Here is a 24,833-nt window from a genome sequence, read left to right on the forward strand (position 1 = left end):
ATAGGTCTGTTTCAGAATGATCCATAAGTATTACCCTGCGAATCATTACCTGAAGAAACTCAAAGACATTAACTGTCCTTTTTGTGTTGAGCGTCCAGAAACAGCTTTGCATTTCTTTTGGCACTGTCTACACGTAAAGAGATTATGGCAAGACATTTGTAGTTTTATATTCTTGAAGACCTGTTTACATTTTAGTCTTATCCAGAGCAATTTACAGTAGCGAGTGCAAACATTTAACGTACTGGTCCCCCGTGTGAATCAAACCCACTACCCTGTCTTTGCAAGCGCCATGCCCTACCAACTCAGCTAAGAAAACACCGTAGAATGATAAAAATGTGATGCCAATTTCCGTAACTATATAAACGGATAAAGATATATATATTTTAACCTCAAATGTAATTGTGCTAATGGCAAAATGTAATATTCATAAATGTAAATTCACTAACAGAAAAACACTCTTCCTTGTTTTCTATTAAGAGTTTGAGCAATTCTTATTTAGAATGACGGCCTACACCGGCCAAACTTGGAAGACGCTCTGCCAACTGTGCGCCGCCCTATGGGACTCCCAATCACGGCCGGTTGTGATAGAGGCTGGATCCGAACCAGGGTGTCTGTAGTGAAGTTTCAAGCACTGAGATGCAGTGCCTTAGACTGCTGCGCCACTCTGGAGACAAAAGTTTTAAAATTGTACAAACATATACGGAAGTGGAATTATACATTCAAAATGCATATTAAGCAAAGTGCATAACCAAGCACACAGGTTTAACCCTCCTGCTGTGTTCCGAACGATCTGGACCGATGTACAAGTTTTCTCTCTGAAAAATGTAGTTAATTTAATCTGATTGTCATAAGGTTCCATGACTTTGTTCACACAGGGCATCTGAACACACAAAATACATTTTGATTTTCATTACATTTTGGGTGTATTATTTAACTTTTGTACACCTGTGGTGTTCCCGGTCAAAAATGACCTGTTATTAGAAATGGATGGGTGAGACTACAATTAGTGTATAAAATTGAGTTCGGGCACATGCCCATTCATCAGCTGGACACACTTTCTCTCCAAGACTCCACATGCATGTGTGTTTGTGCACACACCACACACCTCCCCTTCTTGGCTTCCATGGCAATCCCAATAGAATCTTTCCCCCACGGGAACCACACCTGTTGGCATTCTCACAAACAATCGCAACACTGTTTCAATAATATATAGAACTTTTCTTGCAGCTCTTGTACAGTATATAAAGCTTTTTTGAGGCCTTGCTCACAATTCATTCTGTGGCAGCACAATGACCAAATGATATACTGTATGTGAGGCTCTTGATCATATCTTTGATCATGACATTGGTGAGGAGGAGAGAGTCCTTGTTAAACTTTGACTCAAAGTAGTCTGTGATAAATAGCACAATGTTTCATCTGAGTATTTGTTACAGTCAAAATAATCCATACATTATACTTTTTTTTACTCAAAAACGAGTTGTATGAGCTCAGGTCAATGAGGCCTACAGGCAATAAATAGCAAATAGAAGTTCAAAACGTGTAATGTTCACAATAACTTAAGTTGATAAAAAGATCTAACGCAACATTAGGCGATAATATATGTATTATAAAATATGTATAATCAGCTATAATGGGGCGGTCATTTTGGACCGGGAACACACAATTAATTAACATTTAACGAACACAACAGGAGGGTTAAGAAATAAAAAATATATATTCATGTTTTTTTTGCAATCGTCACAATACATGTAAAGTATAACGTCACGTCCGGTTTTCGGGGAAGTGGAACATAGGTCCGTCGGCGAAATGTGTCCCCTGTGTTATTATTGTTGCCAAAAGAGCAGCTGCGTACACTGTAAAGTCGTGTCCCCAAAGTTTGCTACCATCCTTTCGAAAACTCTACAATAATGCCGTCGGGAAAAAACTTTAGAAGGAGAAGAGAAAGCTCTTCGGATGAAGAGGAAGACGAGATAACAGCTGAAGTTAGGTAACGTTTGAGACGTGTTCAATATACCTTACATTAGTTAGCAAGCCAGCCACGACGTGTATGATGGCTAGCTTCTAACTGGCTAATGACTATTCGATTGCCAGATAGCAGTTCTTCCTGTTCTTGATATTGACATTAGTCAAATCTTTTTTTTCTACTCAGATCGAAACTGGACGAAGCTAAAGAACTTCAGAGTTTACGGAAAAGACAGACTGGAGTTAGGTAGGTAAAGTTTACAGTTAAACAGCATGTTTCTGTTGTGTACCTTAGCTAATTGCACTTAGCTAGACGTGTAGATCACAGCTAGCTATGCAATAATATTTTATCAACATTTATTTTTTTAAAGACTGAATTGGGTTTTCAGCCAAATTACAGGCTCATAACTTGGTTTGCTGCTATAAAGCCGAGGGATGCGGCTGGATAAATTGAATCATTATCTCAGTCCATGAGACATAATAGCTTTAATCATAGTTTGTTTACAGACTCAAATGAGCAAGCTTATTGTGTTAAGATGGAGTAAGACAGTTACTTGCGCCTACTGAGGCATGTAAAATTTAGCATATATTCTAAAAAAGTAAACAGGCATATTATAAAATGACTTTAATAGTTGAGAAATTGTACCTTAACGAAACTGAAAAGTTATGATTAACGTTCTGTTATGTTGTACTATTTAGCGTGGCCGCATTGTTGGAGGGGGAAAAACTTCGCTTGGATGAAGGGGGTGATGTAAGTTTTTTTCCCCTTGTTTACATAGTGTTATTGTTCAGTAGTTGATACAATGAATGTGTTTCTGCTTCAAACATCTTATACTAACTACATTCTTCTCAACTTTCATTGCTCAACAGAATGACCCTTTTAAATTGAAGACCGGGGGTGTTGTTGACATGAAAAAAGTAAAAGACCGGGCCAGAGACATGTAAGCTTTTATTGCTACCAGTTTGAGGCTTTTAAAGTGTGTAAGACTGTTTTTTTGTCAGTATTTATGATGTCTCTTCTCCACCTTCAGGACCGATGACGACACAGGGGACCTTAATCTGGGCACCTCTTTCTCTGCCGAGACCAACAGACGAGATGAGGATGCCGACATGTATGTTATCAACAAACCTCTGCAAACCAAACATTTAATTCCAATTTATTAGGATCCCCATTAGCTGACGCCATACGAAAAATACATTAAACAAAAAGAAACTCAGCAAAAAAAGAAACGTCCTCTCACTGTCAACTGCGTTTATTTTCAGCAAACTTGTGTAAATATTTGTATGAACATAAGATTCAACAACTGAGACACAAACTGAACAAGTTCCGCAGACATGTGACTAACATAAATGGAATAATGTGTCTCTGAACAAAGGGGGGGTCAAAATCCAAAGTAACAGTCAGTATCTGGTGTGGCCACTAGCTGCATTAAGTACTGCAGTGTATCTCCTTGCTTGCAGGAAGGGTACCACATGAGGGAGGAGGATGTCTTCCCTGTAACGCACAGCGTTGAGATTGCCTGCAATGACCACAAGCTCAGTCCGATGATGCTGTGACGCACCGCCCCAGACCATGACGGACCCTCCAAATCTATCCCGCTCCAGAGTACAGGCCTCGGTGTAAATCTCATTCCTTCAACGATAAATTTGAATCCGACCATCACCCCTGGTGAGACAAAACCGCAACTCGTCAGTGAAGAGCACTTTTTGCCAGTCCTGTCTGGTCCAGCGACGGTGGGTTTGTGCCCATAGGCGACGTTGTTGCCGGTGATGTCTGGTGAGGACCTGCCTTATAACAGGCCTACAAGCCCTCAGTCCAGCCTCTCTCAGCCAGTCTGAGCACTGATGGAGGGATTGTACATTCCTGGTGTAACTCGGGCAGTTGTTGTTGCCCGAGTTACTTGCAATTTATTGCCCTGGCCACATCTGCAGTCCTCATGCCTCCTTGCAGCATGCCTAAGGCACATTAACGCAGATGAGCAGGGACCCTGGGCATCTTTCTTTTGGTGCTTTTCAGAGTCAGTAGAAAGGTGTCTTTAGTGTCCTAAGTTTTCATAACTGTGACCTTAATTGTCTACCGTCTGTAAGCTGTTAGTGTCTTAACGACCGTTCCACAGTTGCATGTTCATTAATTGTTTATGGTTCATTGAACACGCATGGGGAAACAGTGTTTAACATTTTAGTCATTTAGCAGATGCTCTTTTCCAGAGCGACTTACAGTAGTGAATGCATACATTGTATACTTTTTTTCCCTCTTTTTTTTTTCGTACTGGTCCCCCGTGGGAAACGAACCCACAACCCTGGCATTGCAAACACCATGCTCTACCAACTGAGCCACACGGGCTTTACAATGAAGATCTGTGGATTTTTACTAATTTATATTTGGAAGACAGGGTTCTGAAAAAGGGACATTTCTTTTTTTTGCTGAGTTCACATTATCTTAGAGAGCACAACTATTGTCTGAGATCTCACTGATGTCTCAGTTCAAAATTTTGAAGTTCTATATTTTGCTGTATATTTTTAAATGTTCTCCCCCCGGCTAGGATGAAGTACATTGAGACAGAGCTGAAGAAGAAGAAGGGCTTGGTGGAAGCGGAGGAGCAGAAGGTAAAAGTGAAGAATGCTGAGGACCTCCTGTACGAGCTGCCAGAGAACATCCGAGTCAACTCGGCCAAGAAGACTGAAGAGATGTTGTCCAATCAGATGCTGAGTGGGATCCCCGAGGTTGACCTTGGCATTGAGTGAGTGGCCAGGGTATCAATGTTTCTGCAGCTGAAAAAACTCCTAGGGAAACACTCTTGGTGTACTTTGTTTTTTTGCTCTTGTTAAATCTGTATTCATCTCTGTAGCAACTATAGCAATGTCTTGTAATCTTACCCCAACAAGTTCAGTGACTGAAAACCTTGCACAACAGGTGTGTTTGTTTAGCACATCTTGAAGCTTAGATGAAGATCATTATTTCAGGTTTTTGTTTTTCAGTGCTAAGATAAAGAACATCATCTTCACGGAGGAGGCCAAGGCCAAGCTGCTGCAGGATCAGAGGAACAAGAAGAAGGACAACGGCACCTCCTTCGTCCCCACCAACATCGCTGTCAACTATGTCCAGCACAACCGCTGTGAGTTATGTTCATGTCATCTATGACTGATACCTGCTTCACACTACAGGGCAGACCCAACCCGCACTTTGCTGGCTTTATTTTATTTTTTTTATCTCCCATCGTTTCTGGAAAGAACAGTGATGGATGCGTAACCAGGCCAGACCAGTACAGATAGGCTTGACTCAGTAGCATGACATCAAATCACGTCCACCTGTTTTACACATGCTTATCTGTCAGCCTTTAACTGTGTGAATGTCTTTTGTTCCAGTCTACCGTGAAGACGTGAACGCCCCACAGAGACACCACAACAGACACAAACCAAAGGAGCCAGAGGCCAGGCCTCTCCGTGTGGGTGACACAGAGAAACCAGGACCAGAGGGTAAGAGAAGAATCCACACAACTGCATCAACCACTACATCGCATTTAGACCAGAGTACATATACAAACATATTGCTAGAGAGAAGCTACAGCTAATACTGATAGCATAACACAGTATCTCTGAGACGAAAACATTTGTATATATTTTGCTGAAATATTAGAGAATACACCTATTAGAGACGTTAACGGTCGATCTGCTCTCATGTCTCTTCCAGCTGTGGAACCAGCCAACCATCGCAAGAGGCCTAACAACGAGAAGGCCACGGATGACTACCACTACGAGAAGTTCAAGAAGATGAACCGTAGATACTGAGGATAGATTTGCCCTTTGACTGGAATTTGGATAATCTCCATTGAACATGCTTTTTAGTCTAGGGCTAGGCTTAGTTTTTTCTTTAGAAAAAAAAAAATCTATGCCCATTTGTATAAATAGCCCCTTCTGCTTTTTGTTTCCAGCTTTGTTTTGTCTGGGACTCGATTGGTGTAGTGTATTCTATCAATAGCATGTGAAATGCCATAAATCTGAATTATTTGATGTCATTCCATCCCTGGTTTCTACAATAAATGTTCCATGTTCTCTGACATTTTCTGTCAGAACAAAACCAGTAGTAATAGCTGACTATTTTTGGATTGTTCCAGAAATCTTTTTTTGTTGTTGTTAAGATTAGAGACAGGCTTGAGTCTATAATGGTGTTTTATTCACTTGTCTAATTCTTCATGCAATTAAAAGCTTACTAACTGAAATTGCAATATTACAAAAACAATGCTACAAAAGAAATCTAAGAACATAACATCCATATACTTGCATGACATGCAGTCTTATGGTCATACATTTAGAACATTTTCAACCAAAAGAACGAACTTGGCATCAGTAATGCGCCATGTTTCTGCCACTGGGGTAACTCAAATGTCTTTCAAACTAAATCTCAACAGTGTATGTAATGGGGATATTAGACAGACAGGGCAAAAACAAATCTTGGTTACATTTTCGGGAGACACAGTTTTAAAGTTGTTTGGGCCAGCTAACAGTCTTTACACTAGTTGCATTAAGCATTCTTTCTAATCTTGTCAAAACAAAAAAACATACTCTATCCATTTGGTCGGATACCTTGCTACAGGGCTTACAGCATTTATAAACTATTGGAGAAGCAACCTGAGATGGATTACCATTATTGATTGAATAAAGTATGTGTGATATTGGTGCAGTTGGAGTGTAACGTTAGCTTAGTGTTCATACTATCAATGCTTCATACTGTTCCCTTGTAATCTTAAAGTATACAGAGGAATACCATTGAGAAACATTAAAGGTCTTCAGTTCGGTTCAGTTTTGCTTGCCCCCCATTTCCACCAGACACACTGACAGTGGAAGACTTGTCATACTGTACATGGATAGACTATGATACATTAACACTAATCTACGTACCACTGTAATAATCTGAGTGACACAGTGTTGGAGGGAGAGGTCCATTCTACATCCATATGTGGTCTGCTCCAGTGCTTTAGGGCTTGTCTGCAGCGGCGGTGGTCCCGTGTCCGTTGAGGTGGTGTTTGGGGGTGGTCTCCTGGGAAGCAGGTCCGTCTGTGTCCTCCTCGACCCCCTGGGCTGACCCGGAGGTGGCGCCCCCGTCCGGGGACGCCCAACTGTCCCAACGCCAGTAGGCCTCACACAGGGGCAGGTCGGTACTGTCCCACTGACCGTAGCTTTACCAGAACAAAAACCATAGAGGGGCATAGAATCAGCAAAGCACAGAGAAGAGAGGTGTGTGTCTGACACATCTGGTAGAGTACAGACACACACCTGCATTAAAGAGACAGACACAGGAATGATGCACATGAAATGCAGGAAACAGCAGTATGAAGTACAAGCTTAAGCTCTAAAAGGATTCCAGAGGAATGTTAGCTAGGTCTAGTGTCTGGTGCTGTGATCATTTCCCTAAATAAATGTGTCTGTAGTCTTTCATTCCTCTCCGTCTTCGCTATTAACAGCTGCAATGCAGTCTTAAAGACGGTAAACTGGACACATTCATTGCTTGTTTTGTTTCCATTTCCAAATGCATCACAATCAATGAAACATGACCTGGAGCAAAGGGTCAATGAGTAGGTGAAAAATCTGTCGATGTGCCCTTGAGCAAGGCATGTAACCCTAATTGCGTCTGCTAAATGCCTCAAATGTAAACGTAGAGTTGGGTCATCTGTAACTGACTGTTAGATACACTAGTTGTTGTTATTAGGGTTGTTGCGATACAAGTAATATGATACTCTGAGGTATTGTGGGAAGGAATCAAAACGAAACATGAGGCGTACTGAATTTCCTGAGGAAAACAGTCCTAATGTCAGAAACCAGCAGCCTGATGTTGTCACCCAGAATGTTTCTTTTCCAAGCTATAGCACACCATATGTTACATACAGTAGGTTTTTAAAAGACCAAGGAGTTTAGTCTGCTTTGTGTTTTTCTTTTTGCCAAGGAAAATCAAGTATCGTAGTACTTGTGACAACCCTAGTTTGTATCACCTAGCTGTGTAATCTTACTCCCAGAAGTGCATTAGGTCCTGATGCAGGGCAAAGAACAGGAAATGCACAGGCAGAGAAAAGAGGGGATACAACACCTTGCATGCCGAAAAGCAGCATCTAGAGACAGCTAGATTTCTCACAGTTAAATAAATTAGACAGAGATTTACATTGTTTTGTCTCTAGTTTATTTTTCAGTGTTTATAAAGATAAAAGACTGGGTCTATGCCAATGATATATATATATATATATATATATATATATATATATATATATATATATATATATATATATATATATACATATATATATATATATATATATATATATATATATACACACACACATACATACACACACACACACACACACACTATATGACCAATAGAGGGCGTTGTGTTGAAGCCACCGTGCCTCCATCTTGATACGCCCCCACCAGTGTTAAAAATTGAATAGAAATGCATTTATTAATGTCTACATTCGTTTTTGCCACATTTATTCTATTACAGATACCTTAATGCATACTTTTACATTATATTATGTGAGCTATTTTTTCCTTACAAAGTATAATTTTGGGAGATTACTAATGTTACTGTTGCCACTACAACAACAAAAACACGTAAATACATGTAATTTTGTCCTTGAAACATTTCATTTAAATACTTTAGAATTCCATTCATTCCTATGGAGCACTGCTCCTATTGGGGAGTGCCAACATGGCCGACCAGTGGCTTCAAAGCCTCTCAATGGTCAATAGATTGCATCAGTAATCCAGGGTTTCTATACATCATTGGTCTATGCAGGTGACTGACACAGACTAAATACATATTGCCATAGTTGATATGTGTGCAACAGTGCAATCTTTGTGAACACAGTTTGCACGGTTACTGGCTTGGTCAATTGTCTGGGAACGGAATCATACAGATACAACACTGGATTCTGTTCAATGCGAAGTTTCTGGAACCCTCATAGAGATTAGATTTGTCTAGCACTTTCCAGTCTAAAACCATTCTATAGAAAATAAACAACACAAATGCCTGGTGTGTTGGTTAATGGACCTATACATCCACCATTTATAATTAGGGTTATAAAGACATAATACTTTTGCTTGTAGAAATGATCTTCCAGTGATTTTGTGATTGTAGCATAGTTTTTGTTCTTAATTAGATTCCAAGTATTTTGCAATGAAAGCATTTTTAACATGTTTTTTCTTACATTTCCCTTCCTGAGCAGGTTGCTCTGAGTTAAAACAAATCTTTCAATTACATGACTGAATAGTTTACTAAAGGATCTCATCCACATTTCAGCACACAACTACATCCACTCACCAGTCCACAAATACTGACTGTAAAGCTTTACAATGTGTTACCTAGATACCTATAAACGGTATACAGTTGAAGTAGGAAGTTTACATACAGCTTAGCCAAATACATTTCAACTCAGTTTTTCACAATTCCTGACATTTAATCCTAGTAAAAATTCCCTGTCGTAGGTCAGTTAGGATCACCACTTTATTTTAAGAATGTGAAATGTCAGAATAATAGTAGAGAGAATGATTTATTTCAGCTTTTATTTCTTTCATTACATTCCCAGTGGGTCAGAAATTTACAAACACTCAATTAGTATTTGGTTGCATTGCCTTTAAATTGCTTAACTTGGGTGAACGTTTCAGGTAGCCTTCCACAAGCTTCCCACAATAAGTTGGGTGAATTTTGGGCCATTCCTCCTGACAGAGCTGGTGGTCTTCCCTGTGGCTCAGTTGGTAGAGCATGGTGTTTGCAACGCCAGCATGGTGTGTGCAACGCCAGGGTTGTGGGTTCGATTCCCACGGGGGGGGCCAGTACAAAAAAAATGCATGAAATGTATGCATTCACTACTGTAAGTCGCTCTGGATAAAAGCGTCTGCTAAATGACTAAAATGTAAATGTAACTGAGTCAGGTTTGTAAGGCCGCCTTGCTTTTTCAGTTCTGCCCACAAATTTTCTATAGGATTGAGGTCAGGGCTTTGTGATGGCCACTCCAATACCTTGACTTTGTTGTCCTTAAGCCATTTTTCCACAACTTCGGAAGTATGCTTGGGGTCATTGTCCATTTGGAAGACCCATTTGCAACCAAGCTTTAACTTCCTGACTGATGTCTTGAGATGTTGCTTCAACATAGCCACATAATTTTCCTACCTCATGATGCCATCTATTTTGTGAAGTGCACCAGTCCCTCCTGCAGCAAAGCACCCCCACAACATGATGCTGCCACCCTCGTGCTTCACGGTTGGGATGGTGTTCTTCGGCTTGCAAGCATCCCCCTTTTTCCTCCAAACATAACAATGGTCATTATGGCCAAACAGTTCTATTTTTGTTTCATCAGACCAGAGGACATTTCTCCAAAAAGTACGATCTTTGTCCCCATGTGCAGTTGCAAACCGTAGTCTGGCTTTTTTATGGCGATTTTGGAGCAGTGGCTTCTTCCTTGCTGAGCGGCCTTTCAGGTTATGTCAATATAGGACTCGTTTTACTGTGGATATAGATACTTTTGTACCTGTTTCCTCTAGCATCTTCACAAGGTCCTTTGCTGTTGTTCTGGGATTGATTTGCACATTTCGCACCAAAGTACGTTCATCTCTAGGAGACAGAACGCGTCCTGAGCGGTGTGACGGCTGCGTGGTCCCATGGTGTTTATACTTGCGTGCTATTGTTTTTACAGAGGAACGTGGTACCTTCAGGCGTTTTGAAATTGCTCCCAAGGATGAACCAGACTTGTGGAGGTCTACCATTGTTTTTCTGAGGTCTTGGCTGATTTCTTTGGATTTTCCCATGATGTCAAGCAAAGAGTCACGGAGTTTGAAGGTAGGCCTTGAAATACATCCACAGGTACACCTCCAATTCACTCAAATGATGTCAATTGGCCTATCAGAAGCTTCTAAAGCCATGACCATTTTCTGGAATTTTCCAAGCTGTTTCAAGGCACAGTCAACTTAGTGTACTTACACTTCTGACCCACTGGAATTGTGATACAGTGAATTATAAGTGAAATAATCTGTCTGTAAACAATTGTTGGAAAAATTACTTGTGTCATGCACACAGTAGGTGTCCTAACCCACTTGTCAAAACTATAGTTTGTTAACAAGAAAGTTGTGGAGTGGTTGAAAAATGAGTTTTAATGACTCCAACCTAACTTCCGACTTCAACTGTATGTTCTCCCAGTCATCAGCCCATTACAAACAACTGAGGAAGACTATAGCAACTAGATACACTACATGACCAACAGCATGTGGACACCTGCTCGTTGAACATCTCATTCCAAAATCATGGGCATTAATATTGAGTTGGTCCCCCTTTGCTGCTATAACAGCTTCCACTCTGCTGGGAGGCTTTCCACTAGATGTTGGAACATTGCTGCGGGGACTTGCTTCCACTCAGCCACAAGAGCATTACTGAACTCGTGCACTGATGTTGGGTGATTAGGCTTGGCTCGCAGTCAGCATTCCAATTCATCCCAAAGGGGTTTGATTGGGTTGAGGTCAGGGATTTGTGCAGGCCAGTCAAGTTCTTCCACACCAATCTCAACAAACCATTTCTGTAAGGACCTCGCTTTGTGCACAGGTGCTTTGAGATGCTGAAACAGGAAAGGGCCTTCCCCAAACTGTTGCCACAAAATTGGAATCATAGAATTGTCTAGAATGTCATTATATGCTGTAGCATTAAGATTTCCCTTCACTGGAACTTAGGGGCCTAGCCCGAACCATGAAAAACAGCCCCAGACCATTATTCCTCCTCAACCAAACTTTACAGTTGGCACTATGCATTCGGGCATGTAGCGTTCTCCTGTCATCCACCAAACCCAGATTCATTCGTCGGACTGCCAAATGGTGAAGCATGATTCATCACTCCAGAGAACGCATTTCCAATGCTCCAGACTCCAATGGCGGCAAACTTTACAGCACTCCTGCCGACGCTTGGCATTGCGCATGTTGATCTAATGTTTGTTTGCGGCTGCTCGGCCATGGAAACCTATTTCATGAAGCTCCCGACAAAGAGTTATTGTGCTGATGTTGCTTCCAGAGGCAGTTTGGAACTCGGTAGTGAGTGTTGCAAACGAGGACAGACGCGCTACGCACTTCATCATTCTGCGGTCCCGTTCTGTGAGCATGTGTGGCTACCACTTCGCGGCTGAGCCGTTGTTGATCCTAGACGTTTCCACTTCACAATAACATTTACATTACATTTAAGTCATTTAGCAGACGCTCTTATCCAGAGCGACTTACAAATTGGTGCATTCACCTTATGATATCCAGTGGAACAACCACTTTACAATAGTGCATCTAAATCTTTTAGGGGGGGGGGTTAGAATGGTTACTTTATCCTATCCTATAACAGCACTTACAGTTGACTGGTGCAGCTCTAGCAGGGCAGAAATTTAACAAACTAACATGTTGGAAAGTTGGAATCCTATGGCGGTGCCACGTTGAAAGTCACTGAGCTCGAGTAAAGCCATTCTACTGTCAATGTTTGTCTATGGAGATTGCTTGGCGGTGTGCTCGATGTTATAAACCTGTCAGCAACAGGTGAGTCTGAAATAGCAGAATCCACAAATTTGAAGGGGTGTCCACATACTTTTGTATATATAGTGTACACTAGAACCACACTTATGATTGGGTATAACATTTACCATGTTGAGACCTACAATCTACCATACATGAGGATATAAAAAAAAACTTCCAGAGGCATTACAAACAAGGCACTTCATTTAATTTTAAACCAAATGAGATCAGATTTCTCATGGTGAATGTACTGCAAAATAACTTTGCCCATAGATCAACCATCTATTTTGCTGTTAAAACCAGCATTTGGATATTCTATTGAAGTTGACGCAATATACAGAGACACTAAAGGACTACTGGCGATGACTGAGGTGGTGGGGTAAGATCAACCCTTCATAAGGCACGACGGTGAGGGGGAATAGGGGCTATAAGTCATGATAGAGTGGACCAACCGAATCTTGACTGTGCAGTATGAGCCTACTTGTACCTGGAGGAGTAATATTCTTCCTCTAGCTCGTACAGGTCGATGGCGATCTCGTCACGGAGTGAGGTGAGCTTCTTGTCACATTCCTCCTGCAGCGAGCGCAGCTGCTGGTTCTGCAGGCTGATGGCCTCGTTTACTGATGGGAAGTCGTTGAGGATCAGGAACTGTTTCAGGTCCGACACGAGCTTCATCAGGGACTCGCCCGCACGCACCTTCAGACACAACAACAAACCACTGGGATTATCATTGGTGCTTTGCCTTGTAACATGCACTCAATTCAGGGTCATGTTCATTATGCACCAAATGGGGAAGACACAGATTGAAACAGGGTGGGACTGCCTGAAACTGTTCAATAAGAAACTGTTTTCTGTTCCAAAATGTTTTCCATTGCAGGCCCAAATGAACATGACCCAGGTTGAATTCCATCCTCAACCATTTACTTCCCTAAGCAAGGGGTTTAAAGTTGAAGGAAAGCTCTACTAGTCTCGAGGGAGTCTGGCTGGCATGTACTTACAATGTTGGCTGCTCTGACGTGCATCTCATAGTGGTCCTGCTCAGCCTGTGTAGCCCGAGAGACTTGCGTCTCGTCCTCTACCTGGAGCAAAACAACACAACACATTTTGGTTGAACAGTAGAGATAGAATGACTTTATGGGTTAAATCGTCATTCTTTCAGTAAAAAAAACATTAGGAAAAAACTCCTTTGTCTGTTTCTCTCTCTCACACACAGACAAACACACACTGTCAAACACTCGAATGTGATCGCGCGCGCACACACACACACACACACACACACACACACACACACAATACCGTAATGTTACAGCTACCTTTGCGGTTTTTATGATTTCCGTGAGGTTATCTAGAATGGACCTGATATCATCCTTCAGTCTTTTGTTGTAGTTCTGAAGAAGACTCTCCTTGCTTTGAGGGAGCGCTCTTTGATTGGCCATCGTATTCAGGATTGTAAACCAACCCCTAAAAGCAAATAAAAGGAGATACACAACATTCAAAATACGCCCACGTTATACTGTAGTTAGCCAGCAAAATAAAACGGCATTGCATTGCTAGAGCGCATCATCAAATGCAATGTCTTGACTTCTTCATCTTCTTTGGGATTGGGTTGGCGGATCACATTCCAACTTTTAGGTGCATACACTGCTACCTATTGTACCGGAGTGTGAGGATAGTCACAACCTGCCTACGTTAAATTACGGCAATACAAAATTGGGGGGAATTAAAATGAACCTGCCGACTATTAGCCCCCACAAAAAAAACACTACCTAATTCCACTATTTAACCCCATCTAACCCTTCTCCAGACCAATGGTCTGGGAGGACAGAACACTACCACTCAATATCCCCTGCAACTCTTCTGCAGTAAAACCTTGCAATCAAATCAAATTGTATTGGTCACATACACATATTTAGCAGAAGTTATTGCGGGTGTAGTGAAATGCCTGTGTTCCTAGATCCAACAGTCCCAAGTACTTCTCTGCAGCTGTTTTTTGTGGCTTAAGTTCCATTTCTGCAGTACAGTTGACAACCATGGCTATGACTACTAAAAAACCCACCTTACTGAAGCACATATTATTCCCATACCTCTCTATTAACCTCTCTATTTGTCTCTGCCTACTCACAGGAATCCTCTCAGGACCCCTCACCCTGTACCCATCTTCCTCTACCACTCTCTTCATTGCTTCAGCATACAACACTTTCTGTACTGCTCTAACCCTGGCAACCTCAACATGCCTTTCTCTCACAGGACACCTCCAATCTCCAGCGCCATAGGCCAATGTCTTTTTCCGCTTGACAGTGGAGTGGCATTCATGGATGCCAAGAGAAGCCAGGCTTCCCCCAAAAAAATACAAAGAAAAAAAATACAATTATTTGTCTTTTGTCTCTGTGTTTCATAATTTCCCTTCAATTCGCAAGAGGCTGAATGTACTGTATCTCACCAGAGAAAACAAAACAGTGCCCCTGTCTGGCCAGTAGCATTCAATGCAAGAGAAGCCAGCGAGCATTTGGCCTCCCTTAATTAAAAAAAGACAAAATAATAGCCAATCAGCATTGACCTAAACTGAGTATAGTCCTGGTGCACCCAAAATAAAGGGTCAAGGGAAGCCCATTTGGATTTCACGTCACTGCTATCAATTCGCGTCTACCAGTAGTGTTTTTGTCTTCCAGTGGCTAGCTAGCTAAAATGGTCCCTTTCCTATATTAGGCATGGACGGAGATAGGGATTTGATTCTGATCCAACCATTAATTCATACATTGTTGTGCCCCTAGCCTGAGAGGATAGAAGGCGAATGTTAACGTTTCACATGAACGTAAGTCAGGCAAGCGAACTAGCATTTTAGCCTGGTAACCTAAGACAACCAAAAATAAATGCCTGTACTGTATGACAGCGTGATAGACAGTTTCGTCAACATGAAAGAGCGGAGGATGACATAAGCTTTCTCTACAAGTAGCGTGAGTCAACATGTTTTTTCTACTTGCACGAATGGGTTTGTAACATGCAATGTGCTTTGTGGACTTCACCGGACAGAGGTTGCGCTCCGGTTTTGTGATAAAGGTGTAGTTGAATTTATTCTGCCACTGTGTGTTCTTATTGTCTCGGCCTTTAGGCCTGTATATCACGGGTGCAAGGCATATTAACTAACAGGATTTTTAGAGCAAACAACGCAATTATCACAACGCTTAGGTGGTAATAAGGTTTTTTTTTCTGGAGCGTTAATACTGAGGTCTTATATTTGTGCATGGTATATACAGTTCTATATCAATTATAAAACATCACGTACCTCCTAATACATTGTTGAAAAGTATTATTTATGAAAATAGAAAGGTGCACATCCCGTTCAAAATCACCACTGCCGTCGATTGTTTCTGACGTCACATGAAAGTCTCGCGGTACTTAAATTACCCACAATCCATGGCTCTTCCTTTCTGTCTGATCCAACATGGTGAGTGTACTGGTATTTTATTTCGGGGAAAAATCTAGATGTTTTCATCCCTCATCATCTTCTTTCTAAAGCTGTGATATCTGCTAAAAGTTCTAGTAATATGGTATACATAACACAAGCACCAATTTTATGTTTGTATGGTGGTAATTTTTAGCTGTTTTATCGGATAACTCATGAATTGGCAGTGATATTGCCGGTGAAGTTATCCACACGGGACCTCCTAGTACAGCATTTTAATGTATTTAGAGTCCGACTGTGTGCGGCTGAAATGTAGTGTATGCACGTATAAATCCCTTCACACTTGTGGCGGGTAGTGTACATGGTAAAAGACTAGATGGACAACCAAGTAGGCCTAACCTCGCTTCAGCCCGTTTTACTAACTACGGTGCCCTCTGCCTGCGCAGTCAATTCGCATAGACAAGGGGATACTGGCCTTGTCTGTAGATGTGTAACGTTACATAAAATTGTCAAATGCCTTTTTAGATAGTTAACGAGTGATGTAGTTAGTTGGCTAACTTGGCTGGCTAGGTAGCCATAACTAACCTTACCTCGCAGTAAAATTTGTGTTGGTTAACCAATTTACATGTCACGATGTGTAGCTTCTATTTAACTTTTCGTTATAACCACGGAAGTCTTTATTTCTGGCTTTTGCTGTGATACTTTGAATTTCTAAAACTGAATAATCTATGTGGATTAAAAACAAACCTTGTAACCCTGAGCTAAAGCCACATTATTGTTTAAATGTCTTTGAACAAACTCATGTATGCTGATCAGTCTACTTTTTCTAACAGCCTAAAGGCAAGAAGTCTAAGGGGAAGAAGGTGGCACCAGCCCCTTCTGTGGCCAAAAAGCATGAGGCCAAGAAAGTGGTCAACCCCCTGTTTGAGAAGAGGCCAAAGAACTATGGCATTGGTGAGTAAAGTGAACCTTCTGGGATTTGGATTTGATTTCTAGTAACTGTCCTGTCTTGCCTGTGCAGATGATGTAAAGAATATTTGCTATCTTAACAACAATGCAGACAACCCACCAAGATCGCTGATGCACTTGTTCCATGACTATAGTGGCTTTTGACTTTTCTGATTACGCAGTACTGATTGGATGCACTAATGCCCATGTTTGTTCATAGGTCAGGACATCCAGCCAAAGCGTGATTTGACACGCTTTGTGAAATGGCCCCGCTACATCCGCCTGCAGAGGCAGCGCTCCATCCTGTACAAGCGTCTGAAGGTCCCCCCAGCGATCAACCAGTTCACCCAGGCACTAGACCGCCAGACTGGTAATTCTCAGTGCATGCGTTTATGTTGTGTTGATTCGTGTATTGTTTGTGTGGGTAATTTTTTCTGGGTCTTGAATATGAATTATTTTGTAGGGTATTTTGCAGATGTGAATAATATTTGCTATCTGAACAGCAATCTAACTTTAGACATTTTGAGTTGCAGGTCATGTTTTGTGCTATGTCCCAGAGCCAGTTAATGTACTGGTTTTCTATTTCCCTCACAGCCACACAGCTGTTCAAGCTGGCCCACAAGTACAGGCCGGAGACCAAGCAGGAGAAGAAGCAGAGGCTGCTGGCTCGTGCTGAACAGAAGGCCGCTGGAAAGGGAGACACCCCAACAAAGAGGCCACCTGTTCTCCGTGCAGGTGAGGCAGACATTGAGGTCTTTTTTTGAAGAAAATAAATTATACATACTTTGGCGTTGATGCAATGATGTTTGAATTTCTTAACCTGAAACAATCATGTAGTTTTATTGAGCTTTTTAACCCTGAGCATAGGCCATGAATTGTTTGACTATTTCAACAACTCAAGGTTGAATGTGGGTTAGATATCAATGTTGAATTCTCCCATAGGTGTGAACACCGTCACCACTCTGGTGGAAAGCAAAAAGGCCCAGCTGGTGGTCATTGCCCACGATGTGGACCCTATTGAGGTAAGACAACTCAACTTTGTGGGCTTGTTTCTTGCTGTATGGGTTAGCTTTCGCAGGCTGTTAATACTCGGCATATGTGGTCATTTGCAATGATGCTTGAATTTCTTCACCTGAATCCTCTATGTGGATCAAAACATACGAGCTTTTTAATTCTGAGCTAAGACCGCTGCCCTGTATTGTAGTTGAAGAGAAGGCACAGCCATAAATGTGTTGTCCATATATAGAGATACATTTTTCTTGTCTCTGTAGCTGGTGGTCTTCCTGCCTGCTCTGTGTCGCAAGATGGGCGTCCCTTACTGCATTGTCAAGGGCAAGGCCAGGCTGGGAAGACTGGTGCACAGAAAGACCTGTACCTCAGTTGCCTTCACACAGACAAACCCGTGAGTAACAAGTGGCAAAGCCAAACACATGCACTGAGGCCTACCTCTAGTAAGTTGAGCTTGTGCTCTTTTTAAATCTGAAGTCCTTTTGGCGATGATGTATGAATTTCTTCAACTGAACAACCGTGTGGCTTTATGAGCTTTTTAACCCTGAGCCAAAGGTTTACGTGCAGTTCACCTGGATGTCAATTGTACTTTGGCAATGCACTGATGACATGTTCCTACTTTTTCAGTGAAGACAAAGGTTCCCTTGCCAAGCTGGTGGAAGCCATCAAGACTAACTACAATGACCGATATGAGGAGGTGAGTGGCCAGTCTGATCAGCTACTGTTTTGTCAATATTGACTAGTAGTCAAGCCAAAGTTTCTGGGTCCTGAAGATGGCTGGATTATCTTGTGGGTTCATTTTTGGCTTTTGCAGATGGGAATGAATATTTGCTGTCTTAACAGCAATGCTGACACCCACCAAGAATACTGATGCAATTTGCTTAAAATACCCTTTACCCCTACACTTACCATGTATTTAACTTGAGGGGGATCTAGCTTAGAGGCAATGTGGTGACTCATGTGCTTTGTCTTTCACTTTGTCTCCATGAACTGACTTAATTAAACCTAGCCCACCCCCACCCAACTGAATTAACTCATGACAATATGCTTCCTCTTCTAGATCCGTCGTCACTGGGGAGGTGGTATCATGGGTCCAAAGTCCACAGCCCGTATTGCCAAGCTGGAGAAGGCTAAGGCCAAGGAACTGGCCACCAAGCTCGGATAAACTGTTTGATATCAAAATAAATGTCTGTCAAGAAATATGCTCTTGTCTTTTGTCCAATGAGAGAACCCTTGAATGTTATGCATGTTAACCTTAAATGGATATTGTGCTGATCATATCAGTTTCAAATATCAATGCCAGTCAAAGGTAGTGGCACATTTTGTATTGAATCTATAAAATAAAAGATTTCATACACCATTGGTGCCAATCGTGTTTAACATATTGGTATGATTTCTGACACGGAGAATTACAGGACAAAAAGTGAAACTGACTACTGGTGCTCCTCAGTATTACACTTGCTGACCTAAGGCCACTGTTGGGAGGTGCAACATGTGGCATTACCCAGCAGAAACATTGTAGTGTGCTTTACCTGAAATGGCACAGCTCAGGCCTGAACTTATTTAAACCGCCCAATCATGACAACTGGATACATTTGGCTATTTAATTACAATACTTCATATGCACAACAATCCTACTTACAAAAGACATGCAATTTGAGTTAGAGGAAATCAGTCAAATTCATTAGGCCCATTATGGATTTCACATGACTAGAAATGCAGATAGTCTTACACAAATTTTGTAAAAAATGGGCCTCATGGTATTTTTGTGCATTCAAATTGCCATTAATGTACTTCATTGTCCAGCTTATACATGTCCATACCATGGCCATTGTGGGGTACTGTTCACATCTGTAAACCGCTCGCCTACAAGTGGGCTCCAGTTGAGGCAGGTTGGACATAATCCCAAATTCTCAAACTATGGTTTATGGTAGAGAAACTCAATTTCTGGTGGACATTCCTGCAGTCACCATGCCAATTACACACAACTTGAGGCCTCCAAGGCATTGTGACTACATTTTAGAATGGCCTTTTTGTCCCCAGCACAAGGTGCACCTGTGTAATGATCATGCTGTTTAATCAGCTTCTTGATCTGCCACACCTGTCATGTGGATGGGTTATCTTGGCAAAGGAGAAATGCTCATTAACAGGGATGTAAACAAAGTTTTGCACATTTGAGAGAAATAGTTTGTATTTTGAAAATTTCTGGGATCTTTTATTTCAGCTCATGAAACCAACAACTTTACATGTTGCATTTATGTTTAAGTGTACATTTGTCAAATAAAACCAAGACATCTAAGTACCTACAACAACTTCTATACTGCCATGATCTGGCTATGTGGAATATTCATGATGTAAACGTATTAATTTACACTACTCAAGCCATTGCGGGGTGTTTTACACAATCCTTTTGATGAACTTGGCATACCACATGTAAGAGGTTGCTGCACAGAGGCCATACCTACAGAGAGGAAGAGAAGCACTCATTGGATATGCATACAGCTCAAGTGATCCTAGTTCTACTTTTAATTATGCAATCCAAGCCATAGAGGCTCACTGTGAAGAAAAAAATAAAGGACAGTAATTGATATGAAAAATTACAACTTACCACGTCATAATGTACTGCATATGTTCATTCCTGAGGGTGACTCGGGTCTGTCCTCCTATAGGTCCACCCGGAATTGTGCTGGCTGAGAATATTAACAAACAAACCTTAGATTTCCATTCATTCTCAATGAAACACACACTACCAACTCACTTCGGATAAAGAACAGATTTACCGTTATTCCAAACCTCAGCTACAGGGAATGTTAATCACCATTCAGTCTTTCACATACCTTATTTTCTGATATACCATGCAATTAAATCAAAGTGTATTGTCTAAATAGGGTAATACTGAGAGCTGTACCCAGGTCAGCATCGATGAAGATCTGCTCGGCCCCTGTGACTCTAGCCATTGTCTCCAGGTCGCGGTAGTGCCAGCGGTTGTGCTCCACGTCGTTTTGTGGCACAAAGGGTTTACGGATCTCTGTCAGCCTCACCACACCTACCAGGTCAACCTCATCATCCACCTACAGAGCAGCACCATGACAAAATCATCACCCATGACAACTTTGAGTCTTGAATTAGACAATGAATATGGGGGGGGGAGGGTTACCTGTCCCTTCATCCTGGTTTCTGGTTTGATCTTCTTCCTAGGAACATATCCTCTGTTTACAAGGATCGTGATCCTGTGAAATATATACAAGAATGTCAACAGTGTAAGGAGACAATAATGTCTTAACATTTTGGAGCTCTCACATACTGGTAGCAGCAATTGCGATGTGTGTGTGTCTCTTACCCTAGGTCACTGCAGTTGAACGGGGTGACGACATTGGCTCCAGTATCTCCACTGGATGACAGCTGGCCTGCCTCCCTTGCCTCCTTCTCTGGGTCGACAGGCGAGCGTGGTAAGATGTACATCTCCTGGGAGTGGTCATAGTGCCCACGCACCTTTACTCTCCTGTACTCCAGATTGTTCAACTCCAGAGGACTAGGAAGCAAAGACATACATAACAAGAACATCACAAACACTTCCAGTCTGAACTAAAAAAAATCAAGACAACATAATTATGTGTAATTATCTGTCTGATAACTTCTGTGTGCATGTGTTCCTCACTCAATGGGAAGAGGGATGGGTTCCACGGAGGTAAGACTTCTCAGTTCTGCAATCAACTTCATTTTCCATTCCCGACGTCTCACCTGAGTAGGAGAGTGGCTTAGGTCAGTATAATTTGTCATATCCATTTTAGAGGTACTGCCATTTGAACTACTGTTTAATGGAGCCATACCTGCCATGTCCCAAGACCAAATGTGGTGACAGGAATCAGAAGCAAGAGCCATTTGAGGAAGGAGTCCTCTCCCTTCGCTGCCCTGGCAGCTGTGGAGCTTGACAGTCGACCAAAGTTGATACACTTGCCTGGAGTGATTGGAAAGGTGTCAGAGCTATAACCGTTACGAATTAACGTTAACGTTATGAAATGGTAAGCGTCTGTCATTGAATCACATGGCTAGTTTGTTGCTATGAATATATGTCTGAAACATTACCTTCTGATTGTTTGAAGAGAGGCTGTCGTGGCAATAAGAGAGTCCTCTTGAAATAAATTGCATGTGACTGAAAAGAGAAATGCATAAATGCATTCAACTACATCATTACATCAGCAGTCTAACTGTAGGTCACTGGAATTTATGCAACAGCAAGCTAGCTAACGCTAGTTAACGTTAGTTCTTAAGATATTAATAGTTGTAATACAATAGCCATGTACTGTAACTATATCAACTTACGTTCTTTTTTATCATCTTCAAGGTCTTAGCAGAGCACGCGAACATAAATGTTAAACTGCCCATAGTTACTGAAAATATGGTAAACACACAGAGATAGTCAATTTGACAAGGCAACTGGCTACATAACTTACATGTCCTGTGTGCAGGAGGGATTGTGTTGGATGTAACTACATCCGGTCCAACCTGACTTCAATGTGACGCCCATTTCAGTCTGTACACGTGCATTTGTAGCTAGCTAGTACTTTTTATGTTGTCATTTTAACAGCAAATGTTGCAATTTTATTTTGATCATCATAAGTAAAGTTATTTATTCACCATTGGTTAAAGTATCAGAAAGATGACCTGCAACATCTCGCTCGTACTTTCTGTTTGAAGAGGGAGTTTACATTAGCTAGGGGCTATTTATTGTTAGCAGATTCGTGGTTTTCGAATTTTTTGTTTGTTCGAGAAATGGCAAGTCTTGCTTCAAAGGACTCATACCTTCAGAAATTGGCGAGTAAAGTATGTGCTCAACAGCAAGAACCAAGGAATAGGCCATTTGGTAAATTTTTTCAGGTTCTATCTATTATCTAGGTGCACGTTTTAATTTGTATGATAATTGTTTTTTAATACATTTTAGATGGTTGCTGATGTTAATCAACTGACTTAGCAATAAACACCCCTCCAATGTATAGGCATTTTCATCAGTACTTGTACAACCTAACATGCTATCTCTCTTCATGAATGAAGTCCCTTTTCAAGGTGGACGTGTGCCTGGCCCTCCAAAGAAGAGGAACAAAACCAATCACAAACAGATAAGTGCAAACAGCAACGTAGGGAAACACCAGAAGTTACCTTTGAAGCCTAACAAGAAGCTTGTCATCACCCCAGCACAGAGAGCACCTGGTGTAGCAGAACAGAAGGTCTCAAAAGCGACAGTTCCAAATGGTGTGGTGGTTGAGACTAAACAGAAGCCCAAAGGTAAAGTTATATATTGATGTCCAGTCCTCAGATGATGCTCAACTTCCCAACATCTTCTGGTGATACTTGCCTTTCCTCTTTGTTTTTTGACTAGGTGCAATATATAAATGATGTAATAGCCATGTCAGAGACATTATTGTACTCTTCACTGACTTTTGTTCTCACCCTGAAGGTGGAAAGCCAGGTACTAATTTCTCCACGGTAGATATTCTACGGCAGAGACTTCATGAGAAGATTGAGGAGTCTCGTGGGCAGGTATGTGTTAGGTTATCTAAGGGGTTGTTCAGTGGCTACATGCGGTAAAATGTCTCATTACCGATCCACAGTTGACTTGCACATGTCTGTTGATATAGCCTACAACTAACCTTACATCCCCTTTTCTTCCTGTAGGGAACCCCTAAGGACCCATCCTCTGAGGAGGTGCAGAAGAAGCGAGAGAAGAGAAAGCAGGAGAGGGAGCGCAAGAAGAGGAAGCGTAAAGAGTTCCTCATTAAGAAGCTCGCTGAGAAAGCTGGCTTAGAGTATGAGCCTGAAATCAAAAGGGAAGAGGCCCCTCCTCCTCCCACCGCACCAGCTGCGGGCAAGCGGGATGAGACCGCCATCGTCTTCAACAAGGTGGAGCTGGGCGATGGTGGGTTCTTGGACAAAGAGCAGAAGAAGAAGGAGAAGAAGAACCGGATAAAAGGCGGTCTGACACCGCTGGTAGGCAAGAACTACAAGCAGTTGCTGGGGCGCGTGGAGGTTCGCAAGGCTAAGCTGGAGGAGCTGCGGGAGAAGGATGAGGGCAAGGCCAAGTTGCAGGAGGAGAAGATGAAGTGGACCAATGTGCTGTACAAGGCAGAGGGTCTGAAAATCAAGGATGATGAGGACCTGCTGAGGGCCTCGCTCAAGAGGAAAGAGAAGATGCGCTCTCAGCGGAAGAAGAAGTGGACGGAGCGCAGCGAGACGGTGGTGGAGAAGATGCAAAGGCGACAGGACAAGAGACGCAGGAACATCCAGAAGAACAACAAGGGCAAAGTGGAGAAGAAAAAGGACCGGGCCAGGAAGAGGGGCCGCGTACTGCCTGAAGACCTGAAGAAGGCTCAGGTGTAGAGGGATGGGGAGGAGGGTCAGGCTGAGGGTTGTGGGAAATGGACTGATTAATTGATGAACATGTCTTTTTGATTGAGCTCTACTGCTTTTTTGTGGCATGGTGCTTTGTCCAGTGTCCACATAATATTCATAATGCTTTGGACTTATGTTAAAAGCCACTGGACAGGGCAAAGACCCAATACAGGGTTCCTCAAGGTTTGAATAACTGGGGCGCTCTGTTAAATCAATGCTTGCTTTATTACTTTTTATTCTGTTCGTCGCAATGGTTGACACATGCCATGGATGTACTGTATTGAAAGTGTAAACTTCAGTTTAAAATACCCAACTTCATGTGATTTCTCTATATTGAATGTCAATGTTTTGCTAAATGTAATTGAACTTAAGAAATATGCCCATATTAACTACCCTGTATTCATTTGTTTGAAAGCGCCACACAAATAGCATTGGAAACACGTTATTGCCATATGTGGTGCACACTGACTCTTATAGATTGATTCATAGGCCTATTTAAATAAGCAAATGAAACACTAAGGTAGCAACTGATGGTGAATTATTTATTCAATTATTTCATTAGCGCGTGCAATATCCATCGACCAGTGTAGAACCGGTGAAATAA

General features: G+C 41.9%; 6 protein-coding genes and 6 non-coding genes across 13 annotated transcripts in view; 9 read left to right on the forward strand and 3 right to left on the reverse strand.

The window, feature by feature from the left end:
• The window catches only part of usp20 (ubiquitin specific peptidase 20), a 28,864-nt gene extending 28,381 nt beyond the window's left edge, over nucleotides 1-483 (reverse strand). Inside the window, exon 1 of the mRNA XM_029710035.1 lies at nucleotides 50-483. The gene's annotated coding sequence lies outside the window, so the exon portion shown is untranslated. The remainder of the gene's footprint in view (nucleotides 1-49) is intronic.
• Nucleotides 484-1,762: 1,279 nt separating this feature from the next.
• c23h9orf78 (chromosome 23 C9orf78 homolog) lies at nucleotides 1,763-6,182 on the forward strand. Its single transcript, XM_029710047.1, has 9 exons — nucleotides 1,763-1,987; nucleotides 2,150-2,209; nucleotides 2,662-2,713; nucleotides 2,833-2,903; nucleotides 2,994-3,074; nucleotides 4,506-4,703; nucleotides 4,942-5,078; nucleotides 5,329-5,439; nucleotides 5,654-6,182. Exons 1-9 carry the CDS (start codon nucleotides 1,908-1,910, stop codon nucleotides 5,749-5,751), a joined length of 888 nt encoding a protein of 295 aa, XP_029565907.1. The 5' UTR covers nucleotides 1,763-1,907; the 3' UTR covers nucleotides 5,752-6,182.
• med22 (mediator complex subunit 22) lies at nucleotides 6,115-15,873 on the reverse strand. Of its 2 annotated transcripts, XM_029710048.1 has the most exons (5): nucleotides 15,767-15,873; nucleotides 13,797-13,944; nucleotides 13,482-13,562; nucleotides 12,971-13,179; nucleotides 6,115-7,139 (listed from the first exon to the last, which is right to left on the reverse strand). In XM_029710048.1, the coding sequence occupies exons 2-5, from the start codon at nucleotides 13,917-13,919 to the stop codon at nucleotides 6,938-6,940; spliced, it is 615 nt and encodes a 204-aa protein (XP_029565908.1). In that variant the 5' UTR covers nucleotides 13,920-13,944; nucleotides 15,767-15,873; the 3' UTR covers nucleotides 6,115-6,937. The 2 variants fall into 2 exon arrangements, with proteins under 2 accessions (XP_029565908.1, XP_029565909.1); XM_029710049.1 differs by lacking the exon at nucleotides 6,115-7,139 and having other exon boundaries at nucleotides 12,673-13,179.
• Nucleotides 15,874-16,576: 703 nt separating this feature from the next.
• On the forward strand, nucleotides 16,577-16,651 carry LOC115160305 (small nucleolar RNA SNORD36). Its single transcript, XR_003869061.1, has one exon. It is a non-coding gene; the product is annotated as a small nucleolar RNA SNORD36 (small nucleolar RNA).
• Nucleotides 16,652-16,716: 65 nt separating this feature from the next.
• Nucleotides 16,717-19,202, forward strand: rpl7a (ribosomal protein L7a; the record flags this gene model as incomplete). The annotated part of the gene is made up of 7 exons (XM_029710050.1): nucleotides 16,717-16,840; nucleotides 17,055-17,204; nucleotides 17,429-17,569; nucleotides 17,777-17,856; nucleotides 18,106-18,236; nucleotides 18,470-18,539; nucleotides 18,903-19,202. Coding segments are annotated over 7 exons (801 nt in total), but the record flags the coding sequence as incomplete, so codon positions are not given.
• On the forward strand, nucleotides 16,903-16,971 carry LOC115160312 (small nucleolar RNA SNORD24). The gene has a single exon (XR_003869067.1). It is a non-coding gene; the product is annotated as a small nucleolar RNA SNORD24 (small nucleolar RNA).
• LOC115160303 (small nucleolar RNA SNORD36) lies at nucleotides 17,629-17,700 on the forward strand. The gene has a single exon (XR_003869059.1). It is a non-coding gene; the product is annotated as a small nucleolar RNA SNORD36 (small nucleolar RNA).
• On the forward strand, nucleotides 17,941-18,017 carry LOC115160302 (small nucleolar RNA SNORD36). The gene has a single exon (XR_003869058.1). It is a non-coding gene; the product is annotated as a small nucleolar RNA SNORD36 (small nucleolar RNA).
• Nucleotides 18,326-18,395, forward strand: LOC115160304 (small nucleolar RNA SNORD36). Its single transcript, XR_003869060.1, has one exon. It is a non-coding gene; the product is annotated as a small nucleolar RNA SNORD36 (small nucleolar RNA).
• On the forward strand, nucleotides 18,652-18,717 carry LOC115160313 (small nucleolar RNA SNORD24). Its single transcript, XR_003869068.1, has one exon. It is a non-coding gene; the product is annotated as a small nucleolar RNA SNORD24 (small nucleolar RNA).
• Nucleotides 19,203-20,026: 824 nt separating the features above from the next.
• surf1 (SURF1 cytochrome c oxidase assembly factor) lies at nucleotides 20,027-22,322 on the reverse strand. Its single transcript, XM_029710046.1, has 9 exons — nucleotides 22,166-22,322; nucleotides 21,929-21,995; nucleotides 21,673-21,800; nucleotides 21,501-21,583; nucleotides 21,183-21,374; nucleotides 21,000-21,072; nucleotides 20,751-20,913; nucleotides 20,451-20,532; nucleotides 20,027-20,303 (listed from the first exon to the last, which is right to left on the reverse strand). The coding sequence occupies exons 1-9, from the start codon at nucleotides 22,226-22,228 to the stop codon at nucleotides 20,240-20,242; spliced, it is 915 nt and encodes a 304-aa protein (XP_029565906.1). The 5' UTR covers nucleotides 22,229-22,322; the 3' UTR covers nucleotides 20,027-20,239.
• Nucleotides 22,322-24,618, forward strand: surf6 (surfeit 6). The gene is made up of 4 exons (XM_029710045.1): nucleotides 22,322-22,706; nucleotides 22,895-23,125; nucleotides 23,298-23,380; nucleotides 23,516-24,618. Exons 1-4 carry the CDS (start codon nucleotides 22,616-22,618, stop codon nucleotides 24,215-24,217), a joined length of 1,107 nt encoding a protein of 368 aa, XP_029565905.1. The 5' UTR covers nucleotides 22,322-22,615; the 3' UTR covers nucleotides 24,218-24,618.
• Nucleotides 24,619-24,833: the final 215 nt, after the last annotated feature.

The sequence above is a fragment of the Salmo trutta genome, chromosome 23 (assembly GCF_901001165.1).
Source record: "Salmo trutta chromosome 23, fSalTru1.1, whole genome shotgun sequence".
Taxonomy (NCBI): domain Eukaryota; kingdom Metazoa; phylum Chordata; class Actinopteri; order Salmoniformes; family Salmonidae; genus Salmo; species Salmo trutta.

Bases quoted from the DNA above. Each gene is read 5' to 3' on its own strand.
- c23h9orf78 (XM_029710047.1), top strand. From the start codon at position 1,908: ATGCCGTCGGGAAAAAACTTTAGAAGGAGAAGAGAAAGCTCTTCGGAT. The intron at 1,988-2,149 runs GTAACGTTTGAG...TTTTCTACTCAG, and splicing joins GAGATAACAGCTGAAGTTAG to ATCGAAACTGGACGAAGCTA. The intron at 2,210-2,661 runs GTAGGTAAAGTT...TGTACTATTTAG, and splicing joins AAAAGACAGACTGGAGTTAG to CGTGGCCGCATTGTTGGAGG.
- med22 (XM_029710048.1), bottom strand. From the start codon at position 13,919: ATGGCCAATCAAAGAGCGCTCCCTCAAAGCAAGGAGAGTCTTCTTCAG. The intron at 13,563-13,796 runs GTAGCTGTAACA...GTTTTGCTCCAG, and splicing joins AAATCATAAAAACCGCAAAG to GTAGAGGACGAGACGCAAGT. The intron at 13,180-13,481 runs GTAAGTACATGC...TTGTGTCTGAAG, and splicing joins ACGTCAGAGCAGCCAACATT to GTGCGTGCGGGCGAGTCCCT.
- surf1 (XM_029710046.1), bottom strand. From the start codon at position 22,228: ATGGGCAGTTTAACATTTATGTTCGCGTGCTCTGCTAAGACCTTGAAG. The intron at 21,996-22,165 runs GTAAGTTGATAT...TTCTCTTTTCAG, and splicing joins TGAAGATGATAAAAAAGAAC to TCACATGCAATTTATTTCAA. The intron at 20,914-20,999 runs GTAACCCTCCCC...GCTGCTCTGTAG, and splicing joins AAACCAGGATGAAGGGACAG to GTGGATGATGAGGTTGACCT.
- surf6 (XM_029710045.1), top strand. From the start codon at position 22,616: ATGGCAAGTCTTGCTTCAAAGGACTCATACCTTCAGAAATTGGCGAGT. The intron at 22,707-22,894 runs GTAAATTTTTTC...TCATGAATGAAG, and splicing joins ACCAAGGAATAGGCCATTTG to TCCCTTTTCAAGGTGGACGT. The intron at 23,381-23,515 runs GTATGTGTTAGG...TTCTTCCTGTAG, and splicing joins TTGAGGAGTCTCGTGGGCAG to GGAACCCCTAAGGACCCATC.